The sequence below is a fragment of the Tympanuchus pallidicinctus genome, unplaced genomic scaffold (assembly GCF_026119805.1).
Source record: "Tympanuchus pallidicinctus isolate F22 unplaced genomic scaffold, pur_lepc_1.0 scaffold1, whole genome shotgun sequence".
In the NCBI taxonomy this organism is placed as follows: Eukaryota; Metazoa; Chordata; class Aves; order Galliformes; family Phasianidae; genus Tympanuchus; species Tympanuchus pallidicinctus.
This window is the reverse complement of record NW_026294618.1, coordinates 6656996-6684769: the sequence shown is the minus strand read 5'-3', so window position 1 is coordinate 6684769 and position 27774 is coordinate 6656996. Positions and strand designations below refer to the sequence as shown.

The 27774-nt window shown below is 43.8% G+C and overlaps 2 protein-coding genes across 3 annotated transcripts in view; one reads left to right on the top strand and one right to left on the bottom strand.

Moving 5' to 3' along the window:
* GPN1 (GPN-loop GTPase 1) overlaps window positions 1–8868 on the bottom strand; it is a 14600-nt gene extending 5732 nt beyond the window's left edge. Inside the window, 10 exon segments of the mRNA XM_052688587.1 lie at window positions 2558–2603; window positions 3301–3395; window positions 3483–3561; window positions 4099–4136; window positions 4867–4933; window positions 6457–6496; window positions 8333–8426; window positions 8501–8599; window positions 8601–8771; window positions 8773–8868. Coding sequence (XP_052544547.1) covers window positions 2558–2603; window positions 3301–3395; window positions 3483–3561; window positions 4099–4136; window positions 4867–4933; window positions 6457–6496; window positions 8333–8426; window positions 8501–8599; window positions 8601–8771; window positions 8773–8868 — 825 coding nt within the window.
* On the top strand, window positions 8686–27774 carry ZNF512 (zinc finger protein 512). 2 transcript variants are annotated; one of them, XM_052688341.1, is made up of 14 exons: window positions 8686–8881; window positions 10632–10693; window positions 11070–11278; window positions 13477–13563; window positions 14640–14723; window positions 15952–16076; window positions 16447–16533; window positions 17307–17405; window positions 19286–19453; window positions 21360–21551; window positions 22072–22173; window positions 23019–23081; window positions 23563–23661; window positions 24124–27774. In XM_052688341.1, the coding sequence occupies exons 1-14, from the start codon at window positions 8867–8869 to the stop codon at window positions 24418–24420; spliced, it is 1689 nt and encodes a 562-aa protein (XP_052544301.1). In that variant the 5' UTR covers window positions 8686–8866; the 3' UTR covers window positions 24421–27774. The 2 variants fall into 2 exon arrangements, with proteins under 2 accessions (XP_052544301.1, XP_052544292.1); XM_052688332.1 differs by having other exon boundaries at window positions 13474–13563.

Here is a 27774-nt window from a genome sequence, read left to right as displayed (position 1 = left end):
AAACGACTGGAAGTCTTGCTATAAAAAATGATATGGCTTACTGAAAGGCATCCAAACCTTGCTTTATAAAACAGCTTAATTTGTAAATGTTACATTTTATGAACGAGGTGTGACAAGAACAGATTGAATCCTTTTTTAATTGTTTGGGGGCTGTGGGACACTTCTATGTTAGGCAACATGCTATAGCACCTTTCAGCTGTGCTCTGACCTAAAGAACTTACAAACTAAACTCAGAGCAAGATCATGGACACAAAACAGATAAGATGGTTTCATAAGTTTACATGGATTGATAATTGAACAGACTATTAAAGAGTTTTATAAACATATCAAAGTACATGGAAATACTCAACTATTACAACACAAGTGCCTACAACTGATATATTTCATTTCCCAGCACCAGTAGGAAGGAGGAAAACTGAAAAAGGAAATATTTCCTTGTGACAGAACTGAACCCACCAAGGATCCAAAACACTGACAATTTAGAAATGCTTTGATTGAGTTCTAAAAGTAAAATTGAATCACCTCTGGAAGTTGGTATTTTTTGTCCTCTGCAAATCTAATATTTCTTAAATCTATGTCACAGAATGATCTGGGTTGGAAGGAACCTTAAAGATCATCTAGTCCCAACCTCCCTGCTGTGGAGTGGGGGAGATGAAACTTGCAATTACACTGAGGTGCCCAAAGCCCCATCCAACCTTGTCTTGAACACTGCCAGGTAGAGAGCATCAACTCCTTTGGGCAACCTGTTCCAGTGCCTCACCTCCCTCATAGGAAATAATTTCTTACTTGTATCTAATCTAAACCTACTCTTAGTTTAAAACCATTAACCCTTGTCCTGGCACTACAGTCCCCAAAGCCTTTTCTTAGAATACAGAAGCCCAGGTGAGGTCTCACAAAGGCAGAGTGAAGACAATCACCTCCTCTGACCTGCTAGCTATGCTTCTTTTGATGGAGCCCAAGGCATGGTTAGTCTTCTGGGCTGCAAGCACACACTGCCCACTCCTGTGAAGAAGTACCCTCAAGGCCCTCTCCTTATCACTGCACAATCCTTGGGATTTCTCCATTCTTACAAGGAATCAGTTTTTAAGTGCTTGTCAATAATTCTTCAAATGCTGCTGACTCGTCTTGTTACTGAAGGCTAGAATCCAGATCTAAATGAAGTTGTGAACCTCAAACCTTGGAGCTCCCCTTCCACACACATACTGTGGAAGTTCCACCTCTTTTAGTCTTGCCAAAAAAGCATTTTCTTAAGAGAGAAAACCATTTTTCTGCCTCATGCCCTTTGCCACAGTTTATTCTAGAGCTATTGTCTGTAGAATAGCATACAAAAACTTGCTAAGTAAGGAAGAAGATATTAAAGAAATGCACTGCAAGGGTCACTATGGAGATGCATGTAGTTGGAGCACATCAGATATCAATCCTGCTCAGCAGAGGCAAAGTATTTCACACTCACAGCACTGACACTGTAAAAAGAAGGATGTGAGATACGTATGCACACACAAAAATTGCTGTGTTGGAACAACTCCTTGAATACAAAGAATGCCTGCGAGGAGAAGGAACAGTACTTACAACAGAGTCTTCTAATACATGGAATTATTATGTTTAAAGAGCTGGCAAGCTGTTAAGCTTAAAAGCACTCCTTTAGGCTACAAACCAATACCTAACACAACAACAGAGGTGTATCCTCAGCACAGTATCTGCTTTCTGGCAGATACTGGTACATTTTAAAAGTCACCAATTAGAACTATACCCATTTTGTGCAGGCAGGTATGACATAATTCCTACCATAAGTCTTCAGTCCAGTGTTCAGAAGCAATGCTTAAGACAATTATTTTAAGAAGGCAGGGAACTGTAAAGGCAGATTCAATAATGAACTTACCCTTACGTTAGAAAGTTATGCTTCCTTATAGCACAGCATTAAGCTGTCAGGAGGCCATGGATGGCACACTTTAAAACAAGTGCAGATGAAAATCTACCAAAAGAACATTGAAGTGGTGGGAATTTCTGGGCCAAGGTCCAAATATTCTACTCTTAAAGACTAAGATGAGAACCTAGTCACTCAGACAACTTCCTGAGGGAAAATCTACCGCTGTGACATACACTTCTAGTTAACACTGAATTTGTAAAACATATTTTACAAAATTCACTCAAAAAAACGGTTCAGAACAAGAAAGTCTCAAGAAACCAAACCTCTAACAGACCCTGCAAAACATTTTTCAAATTGGTAGCATGACAGCTAATGTCATTTAAATGTTTGGGTGTAACCCCCTGTCCCTGTTTGTTCTCACTACATACTTTGCCTGGTTAAAGGTCTTTTCTAGATTCGGTTTTCAGCCTGCAGCTCCTTCCCAGCCTTTCTTTTTCAGAAAAAGCCTGGTCTGGTGGTTGGCAACCCTGCACACAGCAGGGGAGTTGAAACTCAATGATCATTGAGGTCCTTTTCAACCCAGGCCATTCTATGATTCTACAATTCTATAATAAGATGAAGACATTACAACAAAACAAGCTAAAGAGAAAAATACTCTACTGGAACTTAGAAACCATAGCTTTCATTTACCTTGTTCATGACAACAATAAAAGGCAGCTTTGTCTTGTACAGGATACTGAAATTTTAACAGAACAAAAACAAAGAACTGTTAAAAATTAATTTAACACTCATCAAAACAGATAAAAATATTAAGCACAAAGCAGGCAAGACTTATGCAGAACATTCCAAGATGACTTCCAGATCTCTTCTGATCTCTTCTGAATCCCTGCAGGCATTCAAGGCCAGGCTGGATGTGGCTCTGGGCAGCCTGGTCTGCTGGTTGGTGACCCTGCACATAGCAGGGGGTTGGATCTAGGTGATCATTGTGGTCCTTTTTAACCCACGCCTTTCTATGATTCTAGAAATCCAATATGCGAAGCCCCTACTCGTCAGACATTTAAGTTAGAGCCATCTTTTCTCAGAGACAAGAAGAAGAAAACTGAACTACAGTCAACATCTGGAAGAAATGCATTAAAAGAAGTCAACATTGGGATTCACATATTTAATAATTTGTCTGCTCCATTATTTATTTTAACAACAGAAATCCCTTATTCAAGTCAGAAGGCAGATTGAATATGGCCACAACAACATTCTAACTTTACTGAAAGCCCTGCTCCTTACTATCAGCCACACTCCCAAAAAATGAGTTGGACGTATTCTCAACTGAAAAGCTCCCTGGATGAAGTCTAAACAAATACTCTCCCACCCCATCAGATAATATGAAGGGGACAAAGCACTCGAAAGAGACAGTTTGCATATTCAGCTTCTCTTACCTGCAGGCATAGAGCATGTTGGACATAAAGGTGATAGGGTTGGTACTGCGAGAGGTGTCCATCACATAAACAACAACTGAAGGAAAAGAGGAAGCCTGGGAAAACATGGCAAAAGGCATCTTGATTAGAAGGCAGGCCATTTTTCACACAGCCTCAATGTCAAGGACAAAGAATACACCTACCAGTGCCTCAGTTATGATGGTTCCTGATGCCGACCACGTGAACACCTCAATCTGTCCTGGTGTGTCAATGATAACATACCTGTTAACACACCACCAACAAGAAAAAAAGGGAAAATTAGGCGCACAGTTCTGTTGTGACCAGGATACCACATGCAGGGAACAGCAAATCACATTATTACTGTGTTACAGATCAGAAAAGCATCCCCCAAACAGTGATGAGATTTATGAGTATAGCTGAAAAATTCCGGTGTGACTTTTGTGAGAAGCACTCACTCTCTTAAGATTCTGTTAGAGCCAAAGGCAAGAATTTCACACATACTATCACAAACTCTCCAGAACCAAAGCCAAGTGCTGCCTGTTTAAGAAGGAAAGCCAGGAAAAATGTAGAAGTCTGATGAAGGATGAGAAAAGCCAATCCAGAATCAGTAGATATTTCTTTGTAATACATATTTTGTTAAAAGTCCAGTAACCTGTTCTAGTTCCATGCTTTTTTTCCAGATAAAATTTACCCCAAGGCAGAAGAACAACTAGGAAACACACAGAGATCCTTTTTATGGATGCCACATATTTTCCCACATAGATTCCAGAGTAGCAAAACCTGGTGGAATACACTCACTTGGATGCATTTTGTCGTTTTTCGATAAACTTCATCACCTGATGGAAAAAGCAGCAGTACAGTTTGTATTTTAGGCTCTGAACAGGAAACTTGAATAATCATTTTGTAATGCAAGCCTCAACTTTAGCTTGCACAGCTACTGTAGCTATCAAAATAGACAGTGATACAACAAAAGCTAAAAGTCTCTAAATCTGAAATGGAAACGGATAGCAAACACTCAGATACTGTGAAACCCTGCAAAAACAGCCCTGATTTTACCTGTGTTCTTGAAGTGCTGAAACAAATGATACAATGAATGCAGCTGTTCTCTACCTATTTCCTAAGAGATTTGGCACTTCTTTAACTCAATAAGGTTGCCACTCCAGCGCTGATTAAGCATTAACACTTAAGAGAACATAAAATTATCAAATAAGCTTAGAGAAACTTAATCAATCTCCAAAAGTGACTTCCCTACCTCAAAGTCAGAGCAATCATGTGCAAGTTTTTACAGGGAATACAGAAACAGAACAGTTATGTGACTTAAAGTTCTGTACACGAGGCCTCAAAATGTTACATTACAAAGAACTGTAGGAAAAGAATAAGGATATATTTCACTTAATTAAAAGAGCTGCTGCAGTTTGTCTGCTTTGCAAAATAGGGAGAATGCACTAACTTTAGAAAAATATTAGAAGGTTAAATAGAACTTTCTGAAACTCTATACACAAAAAACACATAGAGCCTCCAGGCACAGCATTAATAGCATGGTATCACATAGGAGCAACCTCATACCTGATCAAATCTCGTAGCAAAAAGATTGAGAGAGGTCACTATTCCACCATTCGGGCCCAGCCCGTATCTACATGCTTCATTCAGGAAAGCAGACGATCATGGAGACCTCAGAGAGCTTTTTTTTAACATTCTGATAGTTGTTGGCCTTTTGCAATGCACACTGGATACCTTACAGAAAAAGACAAAGCTCCACACACACAATTAAGTCTTCTGAGTGCTGCAGTAGATAAATAGCATGGCCCTTTTCTTACACCAACAAGTGTGACTGTCAAAGTGAAGAGGGTTTACCCCGAGGTTTCCCTTGCCACTATCCAAGCATTACTATTCCAGACAGAAAAAAAATGCATGCACACGTTCTTTCTCTTTCCAAAAAAGATCCACTACACAGTCAGTAACTCAGTACTTGATCTCAGGTTGGATAAGACCTTAAAGATCATCGAGTCCAACCCCAACCCAGCCGTACTACCCAACTCCAACAGCCCTCTGCTCCATCACGTCCCTGAGCACCACAAACAAATGGATTTTAAACACATCCAGGGATGTGACTCAACCACCTCCCTGGGCAGCCTATTGCAGTGCTTAACAGCCCTTTCTGTAAAGAAGTTAATGAGATGTTAAACTCCAGTGACAGTCAACAAACAGCAAAGCAAGTAACATGTCCACATACCAAATTCAAACTTCTGCTAAGATGTTTTGCTAGTAACTCCTGATCAAACAGCCAAAATCACAATCCTAACATCCATCATTTCTATTTTTTCTTAAAACATTCCATTAAGAAGACACACTAGTATGCCAAATGCAAGCATTGTGTATTACATCCATCTGCAAAGCCTACAACTTAAGGCATAAAAGACCTCCACACCTCTCTGGGATTGCAGTCACTTTGGTATAATATTACTGAATCACAATCCCCAAGCTACTGTGCAGCTTAAGACACAACTGAATGTCTTATAGACCCAGAGAGACAAAAAAGCTTTTATTATGATCAAACTATGCAGAAATAGTTTTTTCTTCACCTCCTACAGCCAAATACTAATTTGCATGATTTTAAGAACAAAATTAGATTTGTAAATACACAGGGGAAAAGCTGCTGGCCTCCTCTATTACAAATACAAACTGGGTGAACAAAAAACACACAAAAGAGATGTGGACAGTGAGATACTGAACAGGTTGCCCTGAGAGGCTGTGGATGCCCCTTCTCTGAAAGCATTCCAGGCCAGGCTGGATGGGGCTGCGAGCAACCTGGGCTGGAGGAGGTGTCCCTGCCTACAGCAGGGGGCTGGAACTTCCTGAGCTTAAAGGTCCCTTCCAATACAAACTGTTCTATGATTCACACTACTTGTAAAAACATACTACTAAGCAGAAACACCTGCAGCACATGAGAAGACAATGACCCAAGGAGCATAAAAATCTTGCTCACACACATTTCTAATCTCAGATGCGAGAAATACGCACTCAAAAACTTTTGGTCCTCATGCAACAATCTGCATTATTGCAATCCCAATCCCCCTTCATCCTCCCATGTAAAACTGACAGCTTTTTCAAAACCTGAGATTTCAAAGATCATTGCAAGACCAAAAGAAAAGATACTGCTTCATGACTTCTTTGTACTTCACAGTGTCCCGGATATCTAGAATGGGAGCAAGCATAAATTGTTTCAGTACATTTACTTTAAAACAGTCTTCTTTATTAATTTGCTTATCATCAAAAATCTTTCCTTTTCTATCAAGTCTCTTTTTGCCTCAGTAACAAATCTAGCACCAGCAGGAAAAATCTCATACAAAAAAGCAAAACAGACCTGCTGTGCTCTCAGGAGATACATGAAACCAGCGTGACTCACGTGAAGCTTCACCAGATTGCAGAGCCATAACTGCTGAAGCTGAATTTTGTTCTTATTTCATCGATATCAGTTAATAAAGCGCACATCTTTCAAATACTTACCACATTATGAGACCCAGGACTGGGAGGCACTCTCTAACTCTTCAGCTGACATCAGTAAGAATGCTCTGGTATCCAAAACACCTTTTTTATTTTCTAAGAGTTGGGCTAGCTCAGAAAGTTTAAGAGACAGAATCCTCAACAAAGCTAAGTGCTGGCAAGTCTTGGGGAACAGCAGATGTTTGGGAACGGCTGGGCATAAAGCCTTTTGCTTTTAAGGTATTTTATCTAAAAATTAATGTCTTTTACATTGCTTTAAGAAGTTATTTCTTAGCATACAGCCACCGCACAGCTCTGAGGATACGAAACCCAATCAAATCTGCTAAAATGTTCACTGTCAATGATGGGGAGAAGAAAAGAAAGAAAGCCACATGCATTCAATCACACTCCAACTCCATTATTGAGACAGTTGTCATTAACATCTCCAGAAATTACTTGGATTTAGGACTAAGAGGTGCTTTCAGCATGTTTCCTGATGATACTAAATTGTGAGGAGCTGCTGGCTCTGTCAAGAGCAGAGACACCTTGCAGAGATCTGGGCAAATCACAGAGCTGAGCAATCACCAGTTGCGTGAAATTTAATAAGAGCAGGTGCCAGATTCTGCAACCAGGAAGGGGTACCTGTGGCTACATATACAGCCTGGGGGATAAGATGCTGAGGAGCAACCCTGCTGAAAGTAATTTGGGGAATGTGGCCTACAGCAAGTTGAGCATGAGCCAAGAGTGTGCTCAGGCAGCCCAGAAAGCCAACCTTACCCCAGGGTGCATCAGGCCCAGCACTGTCATCCAGGCAAGGGAAGGGACTGTCTCACACAGCTCTACCTGGTGTGGATTCACCTCAAGCACCGTGTGCAAGTTTGGGTACCACAATATAAGGATATAAACGGAAGACAGTTTCCAGAGGAAGGCTACGAAATGGTCAAGGGTCTATAGAAGAAGATACATGAGATGCTGCTGAGTTCCCTCAGTGTTCAGCCCAGAGCAGAGGAAGCCTCATGGTGGCCTACAGGTCCTCACAGGGGGCAGAGGGGCAGCACTGAGCTCTGCTCTCTGGTGACAATGACAGGACCCGAGGGAACGGCACAAAGCTGCATGAGGGGAGGGTCAGGCAGGATATCAGGTTCTGCATCAGGGGGTGTGGAACAGGCTCCCCAAGGCAGTGGGCAGTGAGCTGCCAGAGCTCAAGGAGCACCTGGACACTGCTCTCAGACACATGCTTTGATTTTTCGGGTTGTTGGACTTGATGGTCCTCGGAGGTTCCTTCCAACTGAAAACAATCCAGCACCCACAACAACTTAAAGTCCTCCTCACGTTAGGCCTTGGCACTTTTTAAAGGGAGAGCAAGCAGCCTAACCGAGTGCATGCTGTGAAATACCTCCTCCTCTTCGCAGAGCATAAGCAAAGCAGCACATCAGAACCGCTTTACCTCGTTCACAGCAGAAGGGAACCACTCCGTTCCTGCAGACCCTACAAACGTGATCCCCCACCCCTCCCGGTTTCCTCCCCGTCGCTCTGCCGCCCCTCTCACCGATGTTGGCGGGGAAAGGCAGCTCGTGCACGGCAGGGTCCAGGTTGATCACGTAAGGTGGGCAGCGCTGGCCGTGCAGGTGGGCCGCGAGGCACTGCGGGGACACAAGATGGCGTCAGACCTCGACCGGCGCGGTGGAATGCGGAAGCGCCCGCCACCACCCCTTACCTGCACGAAGGTGGTTTTCCCGGAGCCAGCCATACCCAGCACCAAAACGCACACCGGCGCCGCCGCCGACTCTCCCGCGGCCGCCATCTTTCCCGGCACCACCTTTGCGTTTCCGGGGCGAGATTCGCAGCTTCCGGCGATCGGCCGGAAGCTTTCTATGATTGGCTAGCAGCTTCCGGGATGTGGCCTGCAACTTCCGGCCTGGAGCCGCGCGCTCTCGAGGGTCGTTTCGCCACCGGCCCGGACCGCGTGGAGAGCTCGGCGGCGCCCCCGCGGCCTGGGAGCTGGCAGCTGCTGGCAGGAGACGGTTGGAGGTGACCGGAAGGGAGCGGAGGGCCGTGCGTGGGACTCTGCGGTGGCGTCGCCATGCCGGGCAGTGCGGTGAGTGCCTGGCGGAGGCGATCCGAGTTGTGCGGCCCCGCTGTGGTGTGGGAGGAGCGGGGGGCGGGGGGGGTCGGGAGGGGGAACGGATCTCGGTATTTCGGGTCTCTTTCTCGCCTCGAGAGTCAGCCGGCTAACGGCGATAGGACGTGAGGTGATGGCCTTAAGCTGTGCCGAGAGAGGTTCTGGTTGGGTGTTAGGAAATGTTTCCTTTCTGAAAGAATGGCCAGGTGTTGGCACAGCTGAACAGGGAGTGGCGGGATCACCGAACCTGGAGGTGTTCCAAAGCTGTGGAAGTGTGGCACTGAGGGACGTGCGCTGGGTGGGGGCAAACTGATGCTTGGACTTGATTACCGCAGAGGTCTGTTCCGACTTTAGTGATTCTATGAGTCCAGAAGGGTGCTGGGCCTGCCCCAAGGCCTTCCCCGTGGGAATGGGGACAGGCAGCATAGGGCAGTTGCTGTTTCTACTGACTCCTTCTCAGTATCTGTGGAACCAGTTCATCAACACATCTCTTTCTCTTGTTGCTTCAGATCATTTACGATGACTTAAATTCTTCATACTGATTTTGGATTATTTTACAAAGCTTAGTAGTGCTAAAAATAGCCAAACGTGCTGTGTTTGTCAGTCATGGACGTTCTTCTCATGATGGATCAGGACAGATGATTACAGCAGACTGTGCTCATTCATTTTATCATTATAACATCATACTTAGATGGCCTGATTTTTTTTCCAGCTGCTGATCACACTGAGGTTCCTCCACCTTTCTGACATAAAGTTTCCCATATACTCTTGTATATGTTACTAGCAGCATGTAAACTCTTATCAAAGTAATGCAAACACAAATCCTCAACTAGAGAAGAAGAGGGAAGAGTAAACTATTGTCTGCTCCTATACATGGTGAAGTTTGAAGTTCTTAGGGTGAAGTTTTTCCCCCAGAGGGTGGTGAGGCACTGGAACAGGTTGCCCAAGGAGGCTGTGGATGCCCCATCCCTGCAGGCATTCAAGGCCAGGCTGGATGTGGCTCTGGGCAGCCTGGGCTGCTGGTTGGTGACCTGCACACAGTAGGGGGTTGGAACTGGATGAGCATTGTGGCCCTTTTCAACCCAGGCCATTCCATGGTTCTGTGATACAGTTGTCTACATACCAGGAACAAAGTACAGCAAATTAGTTGTTTATACTGACTTGCAAACGTCAGTGGTGTCTGTTAGATTGCATGTCTTAGTAGGAACATAAGAAGTAGCAAGTGATAAATGACAAAACAACAAAAAGTTAAAGGAAATAGTTGAGCAACTTGTGGAGAGTGACAAAATAATTGAGATGAAGAATGAAAAAAGAACTCAAAAGAGTATAGAGACAGCATTCTTGGCTTGGAAAATGCAATAATTATTATGGGAAAAGGCACCATAGAAAAGCCAGTAGATTACAGTCTTAATTGTCGCCGTGTGGTAAGGTATGGGCAGAAAGCAGGTACCACTGAATTAAAGACAAGCTGCATTATGCCCCAGTGCAAGGAGGATGATTGCATTTCGTATGGGAAGGGGAGAGGGGCTTGTGGCTATTCTGATTGGAGTTCTACTTTAGCTGGAAGTGAAAGGGTTCCTTGTTACAGAACAGCTTGCCTGTTGCAAAAGATGTTTTTTTCCTATTCAAAGAATGGTATGCTCATCCTCAAAGTGCAGGTGATTGTGCTTGACTGGAAAGAAGAAGAGAAATTATACTGCTGATGTGAACTGTTCTGCTTTGTTAGGCTACCAGCGCTGCGCATCATGGACAGAAGGGCAAGAGGCCAAAGTCTCTGGAAAACAAAAAGTATGTAATATTTTGTGTAGACTTTGACTGAGGGCCAAAAAAAAATGGAGATTCCTGTTGAAAAACTGCAGCTGACTTTTATGTAGTAGTCTAAATGTTAAGAGCTGCAGTGATTTTTGTTTGTTTGATGGAATCTCAGGTGAGATCCACACTGGCCCCTGATGGCTTATAGAGAAGTGTTTATTTTTGCACTGTGATGAACTTGTGATTGCTCCTTTTATTGAAATGCTGAGGTAGGATAAATATCTTTTTACTGATGCTCTCAGGTAGCTTACTAATGTCAAACTCTTACAGATATATTGAATACTAATAATATATTGCTAGCATCTTCCAGTTCATAGAACTCATAGTGAGATTTCAAATTGATGTTTTCCAGGACTAAACAATTTGAGGAGATGGAAACTACTCCCCTTGGATTGAACAGTAATTATAATGAGACAGCCAGCAACATCTCTTCTGGCTCACAGAAGAGTGCAGTGAATGGAAGAGCAGAGTCCAGAAGCAAGCGGACCATTCGTCGGCCGGCTTACTGGCTGGAAATGAGGGGCATAAAAAACAATGTGAACAAATCTTCAGATGAGAAAGGTATTCATCACACTTGGCTCAATGCAAAACTGTTTTTCCTTTTCTGTTCTCTCATGAGAGATGGAGGGACTGGGTGATTTCTGAAAGACGTGGTGCAGTTCAGCCGCAGGTTACAAGCTTGATAGTGATGCTGGTATGTGAGGATGCTTAAACTTCCTCCACTGCAGAAGTGTAGGTGTAAATTTTCTGGTGTTGTGCAGTTCCTTTTAAGTCATCTTCTGTTAATATTAGTGATTCTATGAGTGGTATCAGTTTTATCTGAAGAAGAGGAGCGCGTAGGGCATCTGCCAATCATTTCAGCATTACACAGTAATAACTTGAATAATAGAACCAAGCAATGCTCAAAAGGTACAGAAGCAAATCAGTGTGCAGCATTCTGGTTTAGACATGGCTTTTGTGGTTGTTAGATTTTTGGTGTGGGGGGGGATTGAATGTTTTTATAACTTGTTTTCTCTCTACTGTCATTTATGATTTCCTTACTTGGGGTGGATGGGGTCTTATGTTGTTTTAGGGGCATTCAGGACTCCTGGCTTCAGAATCATTTTTCAAACTTTTTGTGTGGCTCTTCTTTCTTTAATGCTTTTTCCTCCTCTCACTAAATTGGAATTGCAACCTTCCTGTTGCAGGGAGGACCAAATGTGAACTTGATAAAGGTGCAGTTGCTACAGCTTCATGTCCATAAGTCCAACCAGTAGCAAGACTGAGCATATTTCCCATCAGTACAAGCATGTGTATTCAATACATGTATACACAGCCAGCCATACACATCAACTGCAATGGATGTGCCCAGCACTCACACAGGCAGCACTGATGGCATCCATCCCATTTCCCTCTCTGGCTGATCAGCATGGAGATATGTTAGTGAGAAATAAAAAGGTGTATATACACATATATCAGACATATGTATCTGTGTCTGCACACATGTGTGCAGTGTAAATCCCTCCTGTAGCTGAATTAGGCACTGGCTTCTGGATCCTGGTCTTCCCTATTGCTGGTACAAGGACATACCAGTGCCTTGTGCCTGCAGAACCACTGCAGGTGCTGCTCTGCACCTCCTTTCAGATGTGCTCAGACTTGCATATTCTCAGGGGAGTTGGCTGGAACTCCCCATCTCGCTCTGGTTGCCAGTTTCCACTTGTTCTTCTGCCTTACCACACACACATACGTACACCTGGCTCCCAGACTTCTTCCCCTTCTCACCCAGTAGTCCAGTTGGCAGTTGCATGCATTCACACTCACAGACTCGTTCCAGGTGGTGGCACCACAGACACACTGGCCACTATGACCTGTATTGCTGAAGTGGCTGGCACTTAAGCCTCCCTGCAGTCACCTATGGACATGGGTCCACAAAATATAGAGTCCTGCACGCAGATACTACACGCGTTCATTCATAGATATGAGCAAACTTGTGTGCTGACCAACTGCTTGTTTACAAGCAAGTGGTCTTGCCCTCTGTTTTCCCACGTGTTCTTCCCCAAACCACCTCATTCCCTCCCTTTCCTTGCCTTTAATGTCTTGTGTAATACTTAAATGGCCTTTGCCTGCATTCCATGTATCCCATAACCCCAGGCATTAACAAGACACCACCAATTCAACACACTTCCCATTCCAAAGCATGCTCCAGGGAGCAATTCCCATTGATTCACCTTGAATCTTGTACCTAAAAGGTGAGGTTGATGGGTATCACAGGAAGAAGGTATCTGTTTCATTGAATGCCTAGTTTGCCTACTTCACTGCACTCATGGAGGTTCATAAGACACTATTCTGAGTACATAAGGAAGTGTAAATGCTGGCAGCTTTCTGGGTCTTTGATGAGCCTGCAAACAGTGAGGACAGGTAGAGCATTATCCACGTTTTCCCACCTTTCATTGTCTCTCTGTGCTCCTTTTTGTGTGTGCAGATGAGCTTTTTATGGCATAACCTAGCAACTTCTAGCTCTTTTCTAAGCAGTACAGCTTCCCCAAGCCATGCTATTGCACTGCTCTTTCCATGTCTTCTGTACTGGAGGATTGCAGACCATGGAGTTCCTAATGTGAGTGGGTCATAAAGCTGTGTAATTACCTCACTGGTGTCCAGGGCCCTCACAAAAACCACTTTTGTCTTTACAAGTATGAGGAGAAACTGAGGTAGCAAACAGCTGCTGTTCTGCAGGCTGAGTTTAATAAGACTGAAGCATTTCTTTTCTTGTTTGTTAGCAGAAGTGCTTTTGAAAGGCAAGAGGAAATCTGAGCACGGGGAAGGTGAAGATCTTAAAGATGCTCCCAAGAAGAAGCAGAAGATTTCTGGTAATATTAAATCACTTTTTATTTCTAGTTACAGGCATACAGGTACTTCAGACTTCCTTTCTGCCCAAATGTTGTCCTCCATGTCTATTTCTGATTCTGTGTCTTGTAGGATGCTGCTGAATAGTGTTGGTTTTTGTTTGTTTGTTTGTTTTATGGTGGGTGGGTGATTATTCTCATTTCAGTCTCTCTTGAAGTTGAGCAGAGGGAGGGAAAAAGGAAATAGAGTAAGAACAATCTAGTCAAGTTCATTTTAGTTTCCCAAAACATTCTGAACTAAATAATCAGGCAGATTACTTGTATATGTCTGGAGATTGCTGAGTTACGTGGTGGAAATGAAGCTGCATCAAAGGAAGGTCATATAGGAGCTAGGAAGAAGTTCTGCACCAAAGGGTAGTGAGTGTGGAATGGACCTTGAGCTGCTGGAGTTCAGGTATTTGGACAAGAGTTTCAGGCACAGAACAATCCAGAAATCAAACCTTATGTGGAGCCAGGTGAAATCAGTGATCCTGCTGGGTCTCTTCTAACACAAGGTATTCTATGATTCTGTCCTGTGAAGCCTCTTAGCACGCTCCTAGAGAGTGTGAGATTTAATGTGAGATGAAAGCAGATGCTATCCTGAGATGTTTGAGCAGGAGTGTAGACTTTCAGGCATGACATAACTTTTTTCACTCTGCTGCAGGGTCTCTCTCAAAGTACTGTTTCTAGCAAGCAGTTCAGGAAACATGTAAATCAAATGAAGAAATGGGGCTGACTGTTTTGCTGCTAGCAAGTCATTAAATTGCCTTATCTGTACTGTGAACTGATGATATGTTTTGGTGTAAAGAGTTCCCTTCCTGTGAGCTTTGCATACGAGCAGCCATAGATGTAAATGTGTGGATGGCACTAATGCCTGCAGCTGCAAGCGAATGTGGATTTTGAGAAAGAGGAGAGATGATCATCTTTAAGTTCTTTTAAAAAAGTAAAATGGGACGTTTCTGAATGAGTCTTGAGGCAGTAGGCTGACTAGCAGCATCCTAGGCAAGCTCTGCTTTTTGTGTAACGAGGTCACAGAATTAAGTCTCTTGGTTTTACAACAGGAAAAAAGCGGCAATCAGGAGCGCAGCAAAACTCCAAAACAAAAAGCCACCATGTTCGGAAGGAGCCAGAAACCTATGGCACAGGTAAGGAGGGAGGAGCAATTGCTCAGAATTGTTCACAGAGCAGGTAAGAGACAGTTGTGATGCTGCGAGTTCGCTCTGAGCAGCAGCTGTCTCTCTGATGTTTCCGTTTTGTCTTTCACTGGTGAGTGGCTGCTGTCTTGTTGGAGCACTGCGGAGCAGCGGTGGAGGGACAGCATGCTCTCTGTGGTTTCATGGGCTTTAACCCTAAAAATAGTGTATAATGGGACAGTGAAGGAGGGATCATTTCAGTCAGGTAAAAGCCTGTTAAAATAGTTTCAGTGTAAAACTCATAGGAACATGTATACTTTTTTACTCAGCGGAATGTATTTGGAGGAAAAAACTGTCACACTTGCTGTCACATCTCTTCTGGTTACCTGATAGCCAGAGGCCTAAGCAGTCTGTGCTGGAAAATTAGCCTTGTAGCCTTGATTCAGCATTGGCTTGCTATCTGTAGATCACAGCACTTACTAATTACTCTAGCAAGTGCTGTTTGATTCATTGACTTTTCTGCTGACTACTCAAGGAGGGACAAGCCCTTCCTGTTATGACTGGGCAAAGAGAGAAGCCTATTTTTATAATGAGATATTTTTATGGTAAGGATTAAAGCAGGTGGCTTTTAAGCCACTTTCTTCCCAGAAATCATATCAGTAATTTATAATCCTTGTGGATAGAGCTTCTCCTTTGCATTTCAAAAGTGGCCAGGCACTGAAAACCACACCTCACAGGATGCTTTTCCCTAGCTGTAGGGTTGAGAGGATTGGTGTAGTGGTGCAGCTCTTTCTACTTTTGGTGCCAAAATCACTATCTGATATAAGTGAAGCTCTTAAAATTTGTTTGGTAGAATTGAACCATGGACTTTGTCCCAAAAACTGTTCAGTCACATCTGTCACCACTTTTGTTAAGTGTTTTGTTTTTGTGTTTTGCCAAAAGTGCAGGCTAAAGTAATTCTGTAATGAAAATGAATGAAGGAAAAATCTCTGTTGAACAGCTAGAACTCTTCTCACAAAAAGAAAGCAGTGTTGAGTGCTCTTATCAAATCATCTTCCTAGAGGTGTGATGTGTGCCTTGTCTCATGATGCATTTAAAGCTGGTAATGAGCTGAAACTCCTGGAGTAGGACACGAGTTTGGTGGCATGTGATTCATTTCCTCTGGGCATACATTGTGCACATTGATGGGAAAGGAAGATTCTGTATTTCCAGTTTGATTGCAGTTCCTTCCTTTTGACAGGTAGTATAGAAGAGCAGTGGTCTTTGGAAATTCAGGACAAAGGCCGAGTTACTTGTCCTACCTGCCGGGCTGTGGTGAGAAAGACTGTAGAAGGACTGAAGAAACACATGGCAAATTGCAGGCAGGTGAGAACAAGGGAGATGTTTTCTGTACTCTCTTCAGCTTACTGATAGATGTGCCTGCACGTGGATTTGTGTTGCAGTTAAAACCATTTTTGTCTCATTACCACGTCTCTGGGCAAGAGACTTTTATCTGTAGAGGCTGCAGGTGGTGCTTCCAGCTCAGTCTGTCGCTGGAGTTTTGCTGTAGTGACTGCAAGTGTACCTATTTTCATTGCTTCCTAAATTGTACTCTCCATAACATGTATTTTATTTTTAATGGACGATTACCAGGCCTAAGTACAGCATTCTGCTCTTGTGCTCCTTTCTCCCAGAAACTTTCCCACTGCTTTGGTTAATTTGCAGTTACACACAAGGTGTCCTTATTTATTTGTAGGAAACATTTGCATGTCATCACTGTGGGAAACAGCTGAAGTCTTTAGGAGGGATGAAATACCACGTCATGGCAGACCACAACAGTCAGGTAACACGGTTACTCTACGTCTGAAAGTCTGACAGGGGAGATGGTCTTTTAATCCTTCCCTGATACACACAGAAAGAGAATACTGTGGTTTCTATCAAGTGTAGCTTCTCAAATCTCATTTCATCTGTATACTCGTGATTTTAAGGATGCAGATCTGGAAAACAGTAGTAGGTTAGCAGAGATGGTAGGGATGCTGCTTCTTTAAAACAGCAGATGAATTTTATGCTTCATTGTTCCTTAGACTGCATCTTTCAGTCCTTTGGTTGAAAGTAGCTGTTTTTCTATGTTCATGGCAGATTTTAGTTCTTTACAAGTTGAAAGGTTAAAAAAAAAAAAAAAAAAGGAAAAAGCCATTTTGTTCTTGCCTACTTGCTGTAAAGACACAAATGCTGCAGTCTGTTTGTCCTCTTTGCTATTGCTGTAGAGAAGGTAATGTCTGCTGGTGTTAGTATTTGGAAAAATACATCACAGTTGTGATTCAACAGTAAATGTTAAAGATGTAGGGTAAAGGTGAGTTAGTGCTTTCCACAGGCAGGAGGGCAGCAAAGAAAAACACACCCACGTCCATCCCAGCAGCTATAGCTTGAAACTACATGCTGTCAAGTCCTTGTTCAATCACAGCTACCTGCAAAGTGGTTTTCAGGCAGTTCACTCCCTTTAAAGGCAGTTCAGTTTTCTGGGATATAGACAGGGTCACTGTATTAAATCCATCTCTGTAAAATCACAGTGCTGAGCATCCTGCATTTTTCTTTCATCCTTGTGCTGTTTTTTAGCCAGTTGTGAAGGAAGGAGGAGAATTGGATGAGCAGCTTGAGAGGGACCGCCTGCGGAAGGTTCTGAAGCGTATGGGAAAGCTGAAGTGTACAAGGCAGGTGAGCTGCATTGTCTTAATCATTCTAAGTTGAACAGCAGCAGATGCATGAACACGTAACACTGTGAAAGTTCTGCTGGATGTGCTTTCAGTGCTGATAAAAGATGACTGTTTCTATATCCTAGCTATGCTTTAAAGACAGGATAGTCTCTTGAGAGGCTTGGAAGGAATGCTGTGTTACCAGGAAATCAGTAGGAGGCATGGAGGATTTTCTCTAAACAATTATGAAGCACTGAGCTTAGGGAACAAATTTTAAAATAACTGATGCTTGATGAGAACCTCTGAACTGAATAAACAGGAGACCAATGAATGCTAGTTGAATTAATTGGAAGCATTAGGGCTTTGCTTACTTAGGTGACTTAGGTGACTCACTTAGGTGACATTCTCTTGCCTGTACCAGAAAACTGATCAGCTTTGCTTACTGTCTGATCCCCATTTGCACTCTGAAAGAGAGGATTACTAGGCTGATTATGAAAATAGAGGCTTTATTTTTGATTTCCTAATTTTTTTCAAATGGCTTCTTTAGACTGATTGTGTAAACACAGATTGAGCAAAGCTATGACTGAGCTTCAGAAGAGCAAGCTTCTGCCTTTTTAGGAAATAACCAGACAAGCTGTTCATGCCCCATCCCTGGAGGTGTCCAAGGCCAGGTTGGATGAGGCCCTGGGCAGCCTGATTTGGTGGGTGGCAACCAGCACATGGCAGGGGGTTTAGAACTGAATGGGCTTATGGATCCCTTCCAACCCAAGCCATTCTGTGGTAAGTGCTTTCAGTTGGGGATGGCAGGGAGGAGGAAGTTAAAGGATGGCAACTTACCTTGCAACAGTATTGCAGACTGTTGATGGAATAATGCAGTTGTTAAGGTTGGAAGGGTTCTCCTGAGATCATCTGGTCCAAGCCTTGGGCTTCAGAAAGGTCATTTAGAGGTCCTTGAGTATTTGGTGTTGATGTCTTCAAGGGGGGATTAGAAGGATATTGATTTCTTTCCTGTGTGCACCGAAAGTATTGCATTAATGTGTACTTCTTTCCTTCCTTAGTTGTTTGTAATAGCTGTAAAGATGTGAGTGATGTCTGCGCGAACTGTTGGAGTTTATTGCCTTCCTCTGCAGTTTGAGATGTGATCTGTATTCTAGGAACTCCTGAAAGCTTTATTTTGGATTTCCATAATGCTGCCTTCTAGACATTTCAACCACCCAACCAAGTGTTGGCTCTTTCTCTGCCCACATCCTCCATTTGTATCTCAAAATCTTGGTTTTGTGCATCCTTCTTCAGTGTCTTCTTTCTTTACTCCTTATATTGAAATTTTCTGTTCCACGCTGTCTCGCTCCAATTTATAGGAGGGAGTTGAGGAATCTGTTGTCAGAAAACCTCTCCTCGTGGTTTTCAGTTCCTCTTTTATCCTCCTTGTTCTCCTGCCTACGTGACAAGGATGGGCCTTGAGCAAGAGTCATTGAGTACCCCCTGAGATGGCCATCATCCGGAGATAGGTCCACACAAAGGAGCACTTCACAGCTATTTAGCTGCAGCTCATCTCGCTCTCGTTGCCCCTGGCCTTGTCCATCTGCATTCCCCCAGACAAAGGATTTCACAAGCCTTGCTCGGGACTTGTCTGGACTTGAACAAGTCCATCTGTGTCCCCAGCAAGCTTTGAGACACAGAAGTTAACAGAATAATAACTTACAGAGTAGTATCTTACACACGCTTCCCACAGAGAAGTTCTTAGAAGCAATTTCTCCCAGTTGCAGTCAGCTCTTTATGCCAGATTTTGTCTAGTTAGAGATTAAAGATCACTGTCTGGTTGTCAGGAAAGCTGGTATCAGCAGTGCTCTTATAATCACTTGGAGGGCATTTGATCCATGTGTTTTTCTTCCACCTTGACAGGGCTGCACAGGCAGCTTCACTAGCATAATGGGATACCTGTATCACATTAAAAAATGTGGGAAGACTGCTTCTGAGTTGGAGAAAATGGCAATGAAGTGCCATCATTGTGAAAAAGCATACAGATCAAAGGCAGGACTTGTATACCACCTCCGAGCTAAGCATGGGCCGGTAAGTGCTGATTGCTGTAGTGATCAGAACAGGGATGTGATGTTTCAGGCCAGCATGTCCAGAGAAGGGCCACAAAAATGACCCAGGGGATGGAACACCTCTCCTATGAAGACAAGCTGAGAGAGCTGCACTGTGCAGCATGGAGAAGAGGAGGCTGGGAGGTGACCTGAGAGCAGCCTGTCAGTGTGTAAAGGGGAGCTATGGGAAAGAAAGGACAGACTCTTTAGCAGGGGCTGGGGTGATAGAACAAGGGGAAATGTCTTCAAGCTTAAAAAGGGTAGATTTAGGTTGGATATAAGGAAAAAGTCTTTTACAGTGAGGGTGGTAAGGCACTGGAGCAGGTGCCCAGAGATGTAGTGAAGGCCCGGTCCTTGGAGACTTTCAGGGTCAGGCTGGATGTGGCTCTGAGCACCCGATCAAGGGTAGGTGCCCCTGTTTGTTGCAGGAGGAGTTGGATTAGATGACCTTTGAAGGTCCCTTGCTACTCAAACAATTCTATGAAAGCAATAGCTGTGTACAGAAGTGAAACCAAATATAGAATTCATTCACTACTTCCCATCAGTAGGCAGGTGTTTAGCCATTTCCAGGAAAGCAGAGCTTCATCATTTGTAGCAGTTACTTGAGAAGACAAATGCCACTGCTCTTAACAATCACCCCTTCTTCCCCTCTTTAATTACTGAGCATGATGTCATGCAGTACAGAACATCACTTTGGTCAGTTGGGGTCAGCTGCCCTGGCTGTGTTCCCTCCAGCTTCCTGTGCACCTCCAGCCTACTCACTGCTGGGTTAGCATGAGAAACAGAAAAGGCCTTGCTGCTCTATAAGCACTGTTCAGCAATAGCCAAAACAGTGGTGTCTTATCAGAACTGCTGTTCTGATAGACAGAGTACCCTACAAGCTGCTGTGAAGAAAATTAAGTCTGTTCCAGCCAAAAACGATACACATGTAACCTTGTGGAGCTTCCTGTTATGTTGTTGTTTGCTTCTTAGAAGAGTCATCATTGGAACAGGGGTGGCCAACGGGGACAGGGAGGTGATTGTCCCCTTCTACTCTGCTCTTGTGAGCCCCCATCTGGAGCACTGTGTCCAGGTCTGGAGCTCCAGTACAAGAAAGACAGGGAGCTGTTGGAGAGGGTCCAGAGGAGCCACAAAGATGATCAAAGCACTGGAGCACCTCCCCTATGAGGACAGGCTGAGGGAGCTGGGCTTGTTCAGCCTGGAGAAAAGAAGGCTGCGGGGTGACCTCAGTGCAGCCTTTCAGTACCTAAAGGGAGCCTACAAACAGGAGGGGAATCAACTCTTTGAAAGGGCAGATAACAGCAGGACAAGGGGAAATGGTGTGAAGTTGAGGGAGGGAAGATTGAGGTTGGATGTCAGGGGAAGTGCTTTACAGAGAGAGTGGTGAGGTGCTGGAACAGCTGCCCAGAGAGGCTGTGATGCCCCGTCCATCCCTGGAGGTGTTCAAGGCCAGGTTGGATGGGACCCTGGGCAGCCTGGTCTGGTATGAAATGGGGAGGTTGGTGGCCCTGCACGTGGCAGGGGGTTGGAGCTTCATGATCCTTGAGGTCCTTTCCAACCCCGGCCATTCTGTGAACAGAACAAGCAACACTATTCTTGTTGTCCATGTGGCCTTTACAGTGAAAGGTGTGGTATCCTTTCAAGATAGTGGCTGTGTGAAACCCTCTGCATGAGCCCTACTGCTGTGTCAGTGGGTACATCTGGGGATTTGTCTTGGTAGCTAGTGGGATGCATTTCTGTCGGTGAACCACAGCTGCTGCAGCATTTCTGTGAGGGATTTGGCTGAGCATTTATTCACAGTATTTAGTGTAGCTGAACTAGGAATTGTTGAGGAGGCTTTGGTTTTTTCCCTTCTTTATTATTTTTTTTTTTTTTACCCTTCATTGTAGGTTACCTTTCTCCATGAAGAAAGAACAGAGAGCCTGAAAGATGCAAAACGGGAACAAAGTAGTACAGGTAGAGTTCAAAGGAGATCTGCAAAGGTGGCAATCTACTATCTCCATGAGCTGGCTGGAGAAGAGCTGGCCAAAGAGTGGCCCAAGAGAAGAGTGCCACAGGACTTGATTCCAGATGATAGGAAGGTACAAGACCTTAAAAATGCTATACAGTGTTTGAATCTTTCTCCCTATCAAATGAGTCTGGTAGTGCTATCTTCCTAGTGCTGCCAGTATTTACTGGCCCTTGGAATTTAATACTGAGGAAATGATATCTTGTGGAAGAGATGAAGTTTTTCACTCTCTCTGATCGTAGATTAAGCTATGACTACATTAGCAGTTACTGTGGAGTAAGTATTTTATTCAGGCAGGCTGTAATGGCTTTACAGCTACAACAGCAACAGTACTTTAATTTCCAGTAGTCTCAAGTACGAAAGCAGTTATAGGCAGCACGTTGATCTCAAGTTAGAATTCTAGTATTTAAGGGGGTTTCCAGATTCAGTTGTGTTTGTATATGGGTGGGAGAAGGTTGTTTATGGAGAGTTTGGCTATTAGAAGTGCTGTTTCACTTTCTACCATGTCACAAAAACAGGGAGAGGAAAGGGATGTTTCTCACATTGTGCAGCTAGCTTTGCTTTCAACTTTCAATTCCACCTCTTTATCTCAGCTGAAGTACACCCGTCCTGGACTGCCCACATTTAGTCAAGATGTGCTGTGCAAATGGAAAACAGAAATAAAGATGTACCGAAGAGTCCACTGTCCAAATCAGGTAATTCTTTCTGAAGACTCAAAGGTCTGTATGAGCCAACAGCTTTCCACAGCCTTGAAACTGCAGTTTCTGTCTCTGCAGGAGAGAAATTCTGCTCCATTTCTGTATGGTGGTTCATTGTAGCTGAGACCCTGTTTGATCCCTCTGGGGATGTTTGTCCTCTGAAAGCTATTAGCTCTGAAGAATTAGACAGCTTTCAGGCCCCACTGGAGGAAGCTGTCGTATTGATGCATATGATGTGGAGCGCCAAGGATTTGGATACAGAGACAAAGACTTCCCCCTCCCTGTCCCACTCACAGCGCTCTCCTCAGTTTTCAGGCTCATGTCATTACCAGCTATAAGAATCACAGTATGATGTCTTATTTCATTTACCCCCAGAAAGCAGCTGTTGCACTTAACCTCCTGTTTCAGGTTCTGAGCTGTCAGCTGAGAATAATCTAGTATCCTGAGACCAACGCCTGCAGCTCCACATGGGGTAGGCCTTAAAGCTGCCTTTTAACTGGGACCATGATGTTACATGCAGCAGTTCAGCTCTGTGCCACTAGATACAAGGTCAGGGCAGGAGAGATTGTAGTGTTGCCCTCTTGTGACATGTGCTTCATTCAAAACAAATCTATGATCTTACTCAGGCTCTTGATAGAGGGTGATTGTAACTCACTGAAATCTTAAGTCCCCTGTGAAGGTCTTTACAAGAAGCTTTCTGGCTCTCTATGACTTGATATCTCCCTTCCTCTTCCTGTCTTATACCTTTGGGTATTGTGTTCCAGATAATAAGAGTCTCTTACCTGGGAAGAAGTGATTTCTAAGGGAAGTTTTGCTGACACAGACATTTTTTGCCATTTCAGGGTTGTGAATCTGCATATGGCACTCTCTCAGGACTCAAATCTCACCTCGGCACATGTACCCTGGTTGGTAGCATTCCTTGTACTCACTGTCTTTCATACCAATATCTTGCCTGTCCACCTGGTTTATCTTTGTTCAACTCACTGTCCTGCCATCTCCTAATCAGAATTTCTCACAATTTGAGTGCTTCTCTATGTGCCACTGGGGTTGCCATTTTAAACACTGTTTGAAGGAAGGGGGGAGCATCTTAATGGTATGCATTTTAGTGAAGCTGCAGTCCTACCTTTAGACCCCAAAATGCAAGAGCATTTTTTTACAGGTACAGCACTAGAGATCTTCTCGAATCTCACAGGGTTGTTCTGTGCTTTGTGGATGTAGCTGGTCTATCATGTCAGTGTTCCTGTACAGATAAAGCATTGTCTGGTATGAATAAGAGATTCTATTTCTTACTGCGAGGTTACATCTGTACAAGACAGAAGTGCATTATATGGGTGTATCAGCCTTCTAGGGAGCAATTGGTGATATATTTCTTTGTTTTGGTGCCAGGGAGATTTTGTGGCTGGCAAATATAAGTGTCTGCTGTGTGAGAAAGAATTCATTTCAGAGAGTGGAGTCAAGTATCATATCAACTCTGCACATGCTGAGGTAAGGCAAGCAGAATTGAAGTCCTCAAGCGTTAGTTTGTGGGGAAGGGTCTTGGGAAGGCAATGCCTAACTGCCTAACCTATTTTACTCTTTCCTTGCTTGCTGCTGGCAGTGGAGCCTTGAGCTCAAGTGGCATTTGGTCGCTTAAACATTCTTACGTGTTGGTCTGGGGAACAAATGTTGTGTCATGTCACAGGTCTTGTCTTGGGTGGTTGCTGTTCAGTTTAGTTTTTCACCATTTTCTCTGCCTTTAGGCAGCCAATTGCTAAATCAGATCTGACTGTTCTGAGATAGAGACACCTGATGAGGAGCTTCAGAGAGCAGAGCTTTGTTAGTTGCTTTTCTAGATCTCATGTTTCAGCAAACATTTGTCCCATGGATTCAACTTTCACTGTAAGTCCTGCTGACCTTTGTGTAGTGTTCCCACCACCAGTACCAACCTGTTGCCTTCTAACCCTCCAGGACTGGTTTGATATGAACACAAATACCACCAAAAGCTTTGAGAAACTAATGAAAATCCGCCAAAGAGAAGAGCAGAGGAAGCAACGGAAGAAACATCCTTTGACCCAAGGCAAAAAGAAGAGAACTGGGTCCTTGGCTACTAAGAAGCACCCCAGTGCCAGGGCTGAGAAAATGAGAAGTAAGAGAGGCCGTCCAAAGCAAGTGCGCAATGAGAGCGAGAGAAGTGAGGAAATGGAGCCTCAAGTTGCACAGAGAGACAAATTTCCAAAATCCAGCCACAAGCGAGGCCGGAAATAAACCCTAGGAGAAGGGAAGAAGTAATCCTAAATCTTTTCAGTTACAAGCTCTGTTTCTTTCAGTCTCGTAACCCACAGCCTCATAACCCACAGGATTAACACAAGCAACTGAATGCCTTTGGGACTGTGACTTCATTCCCTCTGTGATGCGTGTTTTGGAACTGTTGCATCTGGTCAGTTGTGAGAAACTGTGAGCCAAAGCTGTGGTACAGAGACAGTCTGTCCCGGTTTAGGAGAGACAAGGGGATTAGCAGTGTACCCACTGTGGTTTTTGCTCTGGTTGCAGTCTCAGTTTGAGTCACATTAGTTGCTTGTTTAGGACTTCCAGCACAGTAGCTCGTTTTGTCATCTTCCTCTGATGATGGGTGAGATCAGGGTTCTTTTTAAGCAGTTCTCTCTGTAAGGAGCTGGCTAACACAGTGTTTAGATCACTTTAAGATGCTTATTGCACAGTATGCACACAAACTAAGCAGTGCTGTGCGAAATGGAAAGGCTTTAGCTTGCCTGGTTCTTTCTTTAACGACTGGGCATTGAATGGATGAAGAAGCTCTTCCCATTCTGTGAGGAATAAATATTTGCTGGCCTTTTGGAGACCCTCAGTGACAACATAATAAAGATGGCCTGCGTAGGCCCTCTGAAGACAGCTTGTTTCAGACTCAACTGGGAAACAAACTTGCTTCAAGAATGGTACATATCTACAATTGCAGCACTGGTAATGCTGCAGCCTGGAACCCCTTGAGCTGCCTTGCCCCAGTGCACTGTGCTTTGTCATGCTCACATAGTGTCCTCTTCTCTGCGAGTGAGTACTGTAGATTCTTTCTTTGTTATACTACATATTTCTTTTCAATACTACCACTGTTATGTGGATATTTTAGCAGTGGCTTCCCTGCGTGGGAAAGAATAAAAGAAGGGGGTTAATTTTCTTTTTTTAATTCTTAAGTCACGTGTTGGTATGAATTCTGGGGCATAGGGAATATCTTCTTGTGCTCCAGAAATGCACCAGGTATTACAGAAACTAGCACGAAGCAGCAGCACGGGCAGGGCTGCTCTGTCTGTCAGAGAATGTATTCTCTCTGTTATCCAAAGACCCAGTATCCCAGCAAGTTGCAAAACTTGACCTTTTTCTTGCAGGTTTGCCAGCAGGAGAATAGACAGGTGGCTCCATGCTGTTTCCCTGTGAATTTTCCTAGGCTAACAAAACAGGCAGCTGGTGCTTAAGTTCACAGGGAAGCCATTGCAGTGCTTGGTGGACAGGCAGATTGACACATGCGTGTTACTACCAGAAGTATATTGGCCCTGGTACTGGGAAGCACTGCCAGGCTGTCCTTGAGAGCTGCCTCTGCACTAAGCAAAGCAGTAAGTAGTGAGACAGCACACAGTGCTCCGTTGTGATTGGCGTAGTGGTTACACTGCTGTGTGTGTTTTTTTTAACCCAGTTGTCACTCTGGTTGCAGTACTGCACCAAAAGTATGAACGTGTGGAACTTCTTGCAGGGTGTGCAAGGATTGCAGCCAGAGGGGCAAAATAAAAATGTCACCAGTGTGAGAACGTGGTTTCTTGTCTGTTTGGTGTGTGGTGTTCTTGGCACCATCCCTACCTGCACAACACACCCCAGCCTGCTCACTTGGTTGTCATGCATGCTTACTGATGCTATTTGTTTTTCCACCCCATTCCTCTTCAGTGCTGCCCTCTGCACAACTGTGTTTTCACCAAGTTTACTGCCTTACTGATGGGCAACAAGATAAGCCCCTGCATTAAAGGAGGCTTTCCTTAGTGGGTTTTGGTCTATAGTCCTGTTTGCTGTCACTTTTAAGCCATTAATCAGCCTTGCTTTCTGGCTATGGGTACTTCTTTGTGACCATCTGGATTCTGTATTTACATCAAGATTGTATTCCCCCCACACTACGTGATGTGTGGAGAAAAACATCATTATCCCATAGTCCGTCCATGACCTGTTCATTCTCAGCTCTGTGTTAGGGCAGCTCATCTGCTGTCTTGGCTCAAGCTGATGAGTTGGTGGCACTGTATCTGAGGAGTGTAATCTGTTTAGGGGCACCTGCTTCCTCCTGTAGGTGAATTAAGGCAGGCTACCCAGCATGCATGCAGCATACTGCTTGGAGGCATGGGAAAATCCAGGCTCAAGGAAGGGACTGAAGGTGGGGAATTCATATTTGTCATGTGGATCTAGGCTTAATAACATACAAAAGTTGTACTACAGCCTACCGTGCTAAAATGTACTGTTTAAGCACTCGTGAGTCTACAGTTCAGTCCTTTGTCAGCGGTTCAGTTAGCCCAGCCCTCTGCAATTGCAGGTCAATAACACTACCCCAGCATATTTGCCCTGGCAGTTACAAATAGAATTTGAGCATGCATATATTTAGCAAGAGGTCAGTTTCAATGTGAACCAAGTGACAGAAGAGACCAGCTGGTCACCAAGTAGTTGTTCCTGTGATTCATTACTCCAAAAGCAATGTGCCTTACTTCTCATTGGGATTGTTTTCAGTTTCAGCTTCTGCATCTCTTGTTGCTCGATCCTAGTAAATCAGATAGCCTTTACAGTATGGGAAGGTTCTTCCTGCGTCTTTCCGATCAGAAATAACTCCATGTAATTTTCTATATGAGCTAAAGAGGTTTTCTAGTCTCATTCAAAACAGTTTTCTTTTGTTGTTGTTGTTCTGATTGTTGCTGATGTTTTATGTATTTAGCAGTGCAGAGACAAGAAACAGAAACCAAATGGAGTATTCTGTAGTAGTCTTTCTAACGTAGAATGCGATGATGATATTGCTCTGCTCTTAGCTACCTTTCTTTCACCCCCACAACTGTTTCATTATGCTGTTTATGTTCACTTTGCAACCTATCTATTAAATACCATTTTCAGTTCTGGAATTTGGTTGGAGGGCCTATTTTCTTTGTTTCTAGGAGTAGACATTTGCAAGGTTTCAATCCAGGCAGCACACTATTCACTGCTCTGCCTCTGTACGACACTGCAATACATTTCACTGCATAGCAGAGCCCGTAATTCAGCGTGGTGTTGCTTGAGCCACCCTTTGAGGTGACTCTGTTGTATAATTTCTCATTGCTTTCATTTTCCATCAGCTTTTTTTACCCTGCAGATTTGCATTGTAATTGTTTTATATTTTCATTAGTATTGTTGTTTAAAAGTACAGCAGACAGCTGCAGACTGGCAAACTCTGGAACAAATCCTTATTTACAATATTTAGTAACTAGCATTTAAGAAACTGCACACATGCTTGTATGACATATGGGCAAGAACAATGCCTTACAGAAACTGACCGTGTCAATAGTTACTTTCACCAACCCAGACTTGTAATTTAATTAAAAATGTTTACAGAAA